This window comes from Camelina sativa, chromosome 16 (assembly GCF_030686135.1).
Source record: "Camelina sativa cultivar CO46 ecotype springtype chromosome 16, ASM3068613v1".
NCBI classification, from domain to species: Eukaryota; Viridiplantae; Streptophyta; class Magnoliopsida; order Brassicales; family Brassicaceae; genus Camelina; species Camelina sativa.
The window spans coordinates 14,414,749-14,421,640 of record NC_141895.1 but is presented as its reverse complement, the minus strand read 5'-3'; the positions used below and the strand labels follow the sequence as shown (position 1 = coordinate 14,421,640).

The window sequence follows — 6,892 nt, the reverse complement described above, 5'->3', positions numbered from 1 at the left end:
TGTTCATTTCTGGAGAACTTTTTTGCCTTTCTCGAATCTCTTACAACCTAAACCTGTTAAAACTGATTAATCAAAAACAAATATTTACCGACTTCTTGAAGACTTTCTTTTGAATGTTATAACAGGTTTACTTCAGAGACCAGTTCATGAAATGATGAAACTATGGCCAGCTCAACCAAACAGCACGAACCTGAGGAGCAGCTTGAACCAGAGGAAGCACCGGAGGAACAGCTTGTACCAGCGGAAGCATCAAAGGAGCAGCTTGTACTGGAGGAGGCATTGATCATTCCGGCGGGTCCGCTAACAAGGTCCAAAGCCAAGAGGTTCAACCAAGCCATCCAAGGACTACTCAAGGAGCTGAAAAAGAACCAAGAAGATGTGGCTCAAACCACTATGACATTGCTCACAGCTTAAGGTGCTCGGTAAAGGGTAAAATGTTGCTTTCGTGCTCTTTTTCCCTTGGTCAAGTTTTGTCCCATTGGGTTTTCTTGACAAGGTTTTTAATGAGGCCTAAGTAACATTTTCAAGCCCCTTTGCCAGCCCAAGTCGTGGTCCAAGGTCCATTACAAAGCCTTGGCCCATTTTCTTTCTATCTCTTTGCATTTATTGTTTTGTAATTTCCAAGACTTGGTGCATGAGCTTGCATGAGTGTGGACTCTTGCATGTGCTCGACCTCTTCTCCTTCTAGACTCTTCTCCTTCGTTCCCTCTTTTCTATTTAAGCACCATGTATCTCTCATATGTAACTCATCAAACATTTTAATCAAAACTTCTTTTCTACTTGTTTGATCTGAGAAGTGTGTAATATCTTCTCAACTTGTCTTCTTCTTAGTGTGTAATATCTAAGTTGAATTCGAGCCTGAATTCTAGGAGATTTCCATCTCTCTTGGAATTTCATTTCAATCCCCTTTTCATCCGCTGCATCATGTCAACCCTTTCACCTTCTTCGTCGATCTTTTGTTTCATCTTCGAACCATTGTTCATCATCTTTCCGTCCGTTCAACTTCAAAACCCTGCGAGTGTGTTCTTGGGAAGCAGATTCCGTACCAGGAGTCTATCATGTGGTATCAGAGCAACCGCTCTGCAATCAGGTTTTGAATTCCAATCGTCACTTTTCTCTTATTTTCAGATATGTCTCTTCATCGTACAAGAGTTTTATAAAATGTTTTACTCGTTCAAAAATTACGAAATCAATTGCATTTGGATAGTCTTTGAGTCTAGTATTTTTGAAAATTGATTTGAGAATTTTTGGATTCGTTTTCATAATTTTCCCAGATCTGTTTTCATTTACGTGTCTTTAGAACTATTTACTGGTGGATCTTTGTTTCTGTCTTTTCAGGTACCATGGTGACGTTGGAAGAAGAAGAGTCATCCACCTCTAGCCTGGAAAGGAGAATCACGAAATCAATCACAGCTGCTATGGCAACAATGCTTGACGAAAAGCTTGGTGCTCTACGTCAAAGACAACACCAAGATCTTAAACCCAAGCCACCAGATGACACATCTAGATCAACCTGAAGCAGTTTACAGAAAACATCTCACACTCCCAAATCTAAATCTGTGATTCATTCTAAAATCTCTTTAGCTCATAAACTCTATAAATTTGCAGGAAAAGGAGATTACCTTGAATGGGAGAAACACATGGAGGATTGGTTCTACTACAAGGACATACCTGGAAAGGAGAGATTAGCTTTTGCAGTTACCCAACTCACATGAGACGCTTACAAATGGTTGTTGCAAGAAGTTGATGACCGTTGGTATTACAAGGAGCCGAATATCACATTGTGGAGAGATCTTAAGAAACTTCTAAGGAACAAGTATGCTCCACAAGCACTACACCGTGCTCCACCAACCAATGCCACAATCAAAGCAGTTCCTGAAAAGAAACCAGTCAAAGTCCCGGACCAAAAGAGAAACCCAACATCTGTTGAGGCTAAGGCGCAATCAGATCTTTTTGAGGCATTAACCAAGTACATTAAAATTGAGAAGGTGAAAGCTAAGTCAACATCTCAACCAAAGAAGGTACCTGAACAGATTGTCATTCACAAGCAAAGTCAAAATTCATCGCTTGAATCATGTGGTGAACCAAAGAAATGTAAGTCTTCTACACTTTCAAAATCCAAGGAATTAATTGATCAAGGTTTAGAAAATTCCAATTCTTGTATGATGCACTTGTCTTTTCCCAAAAGTGTTGAGATACAGATTCTAATGGAGGACAATGGAAGCAAGCAGAGCAAGAAAAGGAGAATAAGGAGTTTGAAAGAAAGGATCAATCCGGAACCGAGGAGAAACAGCTTGGAGAAGAATCCAATGATAGAAAGTTCATTGCTGAGGATGATGTTGTTATACCAACTGGACCTATGACTCTATCTCAAGCTAAGTGTGATCTTTCTTTAATTCAATCTGATTTTGTGCTTGAAAAACTAACCCATTTGGAACCGGAGCAACCGAGTAGAATTAATTCCTTTTTACAGGTTCAGGAAGAAGAATCACTAGAAACAAAACAAATGAGTTTGCGATTGATTAGTGATTCGGAGCAGATCAACATGGTGCCAAACCCAGTACCTATACCATATCTTTGTGACTACCCAAGAAAGCACTGTAAGGAACTTGATTTGGTTAGGACATATCCTAATTATTTTGTGATGATTTCTGCTCAAGATGAAAAACGTTTTGGTTTAGAAAATGTGAAAGAATTTTGTGTTTCAAAATCTGTTTTTAACAAAATGATTCCAAGTTTTGAAACATTTACTTTTGAAAAGTTCTTTAAGCCAAAAGGTTTATTGTTTAAGAAGTTTCTTGACTTTAACTCTTCTTTGAGAGTTTCTTTGTGTAGCATTGCAATGGAACCATTTAAAAGTAAATTTGAGCATGTAGTGGTTAAACCTTTTTCTGACATGAGACATTTGCTTGAAAAAGAGTTGTGTGATGGTAAACTGTACAATGAGCTTTTCAAACCAACTGTGAAAGATCATGTTTTTGATTTCTCTATTTCAAGTATAATGCATTTGTTCTATCCCATGAGTACAACAAAAGGAACAGGTTACATGGAGAAGCATAAGTACTTTGGAGAAGAAACATGTTCTGTTCAAATAAAGGAGAAACTACCAGATATATGCCAACAGATGATTTATCATTTTGGAGTTAGAAGCTGGAAGTATCTCCGGAAAACAACTTTGATCGCCCAAGGATGCTCCAATCTAAAACTCTATTTTAATAACAATTACATGAATATCTGTTTAAACTTTTCTTATGTACCTAAACTTTTTCCTTTTGATGTAGGAGATCTTGCAGAGCATGGAAAAATAGTCAAAGCTTTCTCAATGCTCAAAGATGAACCACCTGATGCAATACTTGTGCTCATATCCAACAATCTTAAGATAAGTATTTTTATTCTCAAGGACTCTCTTATCCAAGATCACCCGGATATGATTCGCTTGTCTTTGTCAAAAGAGCCAAATACAGATTTTAGAGTGGTCAAGAAGCGCATAATCAAAATTGAAAAGAAAGTGGGAGATAAACGATTCAAACCACCTGATTTGGATCAAGATGAGCACCAAGATGTCAGCAGTCATGATTCGAGAGCTTTGATTATCAGTTTTTTACATTCAGAAAACCATGAGAAAAGGTTAGGTTTATTCAACAAAAATTCAGAACATGACAAGGATAGTGATTTGTACCAAGCTCAGAATTGTACCATGACTATAATGACGCACTTGATCTTTGCCAAAGGTATTGACAATTTTGCAGGTACAAAAGAGGAGCCCCCAGATTTAGCAATTCTTTCATCCAGAGTCTTTGCAAGGACCGGAATTAGAGATATTTTGATGCATGATCATAAATCCAATGGTTGTTTTAGGATGATCTTTGAGGTTGGAGAACAACTAATGGTACACTTGACGAGTAAACAATTTCCAGCTGAAAAGGACTCCAAATTAATGCCAAGAATTGATGGACCATTCAAAGTGCACAAATGGATCAACAACAATGCCTACCAACTCGACCTCCAAGGTAAGTACAAAGTTAGTGGTAGTTTCAATGTTTCTCATCTTGTTCCTTATTTTGCAGATAATTCGGATTTGAGGTCAAATCCTTTTCAAGTGGGAGAGGATGATGAAACTATGGCCAGCTCAACCAAACAGCACGAACCTGAGGAGCAGCTTGAACCAGAGGAAGCACCGGAGGAGCAGCTTGGACCAGAGGAAGCACCGGAGGAGCAGCTTGTACCAGCGGAAGCATCAAAGGAGCAGCTTGTACTGGAGGAGGCATTGATCATTCCGGCGGGTCCGCTAACAAGGTCCAAAGCCAAGAGGTTCAACCAAGCCATCCAAGGACTACTCAAGGAGCTGAAAAAGAACCAAGAAGACGTGGCTCAAACCACTATGACATTGCTCACAGCTTAAGGTGCTCGGTAAAGGGTAAAATGTTGCTTTCGTGCTCTTTTTCCCTTGGTCAAGTTTTGTCCCATTGGGTTTTCTTGACAAGGTTTTTAATGAGGCCTAAGTAACATTTTCAAGCCCTTTTTCCAGCTCAAGTCGTGGTCCAAGGTCCATTACAAAGCCTTGGCCCATTTTCTTTCTATCTCTTTGCATTTATTGTTTTGTAATTTCCAAGACTTTGTGCATTAGCTTGCATGAGTGTGGACTCTTGCATGTGCTCGACCTCTTCTCCTTCTAGACTCTTCTCCTTCGTTCCCTCTTTTCTATTTAAGCACCATGTATCTCTCATTTGTAACTCATCAAACATTGTAATCAAAACTTCTTTTCTACTTGTTTGATCTGAAAAGTGTGTAATATCTTCTCAACTTGTCTTTTTCTTAGTGTGTAATATCTAAGTTGAATTCGAGCCTGAAGTCTAGGAGATTTCCATCTCTCTTGGAAGTTCATTTCAATCCCCTTTTCATCCGCTGCATCATTTCAACCCTTTCACCTTCTTCGTCGATCTTTTGTTTCATCTTCGAACCATTGTTCATCATCTTTCCGTCCGTTCAACTTCAAAACCCTGCGAGTGTGTTCTTGGGAAGCAGATTCCTTACCAGGAGTCTATCATGAAATATGTGGGAGAAATCAAGAGACCTAAATATATGGAAAGAAAGAGCTTCTTAGAGGGGTTTTCTTCATGAACAAGGCAATCTGTTTTCGTCCTCTCGCTCTCAGTAAACAGTTAAAGCAATATCAAAGCTGATTTGAGTTGCAGCTGCCTAGATATTCTTAAGAGATACAATTACGAAGATTTGGGATATTGTGCCATTGTCATCAAGCTATAAACCATACTCCATGAAACTTATTATTAAGTAACTAATTAATTAACTTAAACATTAGAGCCTTAGAGCGAAAGATAAAAGCAAAAGGGGGCAAAAGAGCTAAATCTTAACATTAATTAATTTTATAATTAACCTAAAGATATTACCGGCATCGCGGAAATGTTTTATATATATATATTTTTTTTTAATATTTTTGGATAGTCTTTATATGTGTTTGTAATTAAAATAATCATTATTAATATAATTTTTAACAATGTTCATTGGTAATATTTTTGGTTTTAGGTTTTTGTTATTATGTGTTGATAGTTTTATTATTGTAGATTAAAATCAAATTCTTTCTTGTATTAGAATGTATTGGAATACCATTATTATTGTTACTTGTTTTGTTTTATTTAATCAATGTTGGCTTTTGATATTTAATGGTTTCTATCAACGCCTAGAAGATTTTTTAGAATTAAAAACGTTGTTTGAATGTGTTATATCACCTACTTCCTTTTACGAGATTAGTTAATTTAATTATTAAACATATAATGAAAAATGTTTTTCTTTCTCGCTTCAGATATGAAACGTTATTGAATGTTTTTATCAAAAAAAGAAATCCTTCAAACAATTTTTTGTCATTGACATCACTATTTTTAGGGTTACGATTGAGCTTTTAATATGATGGTGGGCTCTGGTTCACATGATGTAAAACCATTATAATTATATATATATTGAAGTCAGTCGTGATAAATAAATACTACTCGTGTTTGCTGAGGAAGTTTATGGTTGAAACAAAGTTTAAACCAGTTTGATTTATATATTACGGTCAAGTTAGGTTTAATTTTCTTTTTCTTCTTCATTTAGGCGTATATACAAGAAGAGATAAACGGTGACACGTGAGCAGTTGTTTCGTAGTTAAGACGTAATGTGAAAAGAGGAACCACTTATATATATGTGTGTGTGATTGTGATTGTAAAGTTAGAAATTGTATTCATCTCATATGGTCCTATTAATTACTACATTTACATGGAAAAGACATTAAAATAATATATTATCTGTATGGAGGAAATAATGTAATTAAAGCTAACGAAACAAATAGGGCAGAGCTAAACGATGTCATTCTGGTGAGGAGCGGTAGAGAGAGCAAGAGGACGGTAATGAGCCTCGTCGTCGTTGCCTTTCGTGCCAACATTGGAGGTGACGCTGATGCTTTTGTCCACAGCTTCCCAGCCCGACTAGGGTTTCATAAGAAGACCAAGATCGTCGACGAGGGGTCAATTCAGTTTTATTTATCAGACAAGTTTCAATGTAAGTTCTCTTTAATTCCAAGCATCATCTAATATCTTCAAAACTTTTTTAGTGAGATACAAGGATAAAGGGCTTTTGTAGTTTCAATCGTCATTTTTAACTTTCAATTCATTTATGTGTAATAACATGTTAATGTAAGACTTTTGGCCATTTCATAGGGAAAACGTCTTATTTCCCAATGAGAACTATAATATCGTACCGATAGAGCCCAAACTTTACCCTCGTCCCAGATAGCTTTCCTGAAATTCTTCCCAACCTATATACCCTCGACATTGTTATTTGAGTTTTGTATTTCCATGAGATAGAAGCTATCATCTATATCACCATTGCGATAGGTTAG

The 6,892-nt window shown here is 36.9% G+C and overlaps 1 protein-coding gene across 1 annotated transcript; it reads left to right on the top strand.

Moving 5' to 3' along the window:
- Window positions 1-746: 746 nt before the first annotated feature.
- Window positions 747-4,803, top strand: LOC147925506 (uncharacterized). Its single transcript, XM_087490450.1, has 2 exons — window positions 747-1,521; window positions 1,609-4,803. The coding sequence occupies exon 2, from the start codon at window positions 2,360-2,362 to the stop codon at window positions 4,400-4,402; it is 2,043 nt and encodes a 680-aa protein (XP_087346576.1). The 5' UTR covers window positions 747-1,521; window positions 1,609-2,359; the 3' UTR covers window positions 4,403-4,803.
- Window positions 4,804-6,892: the final 2,089 nt, after the last annotated feature.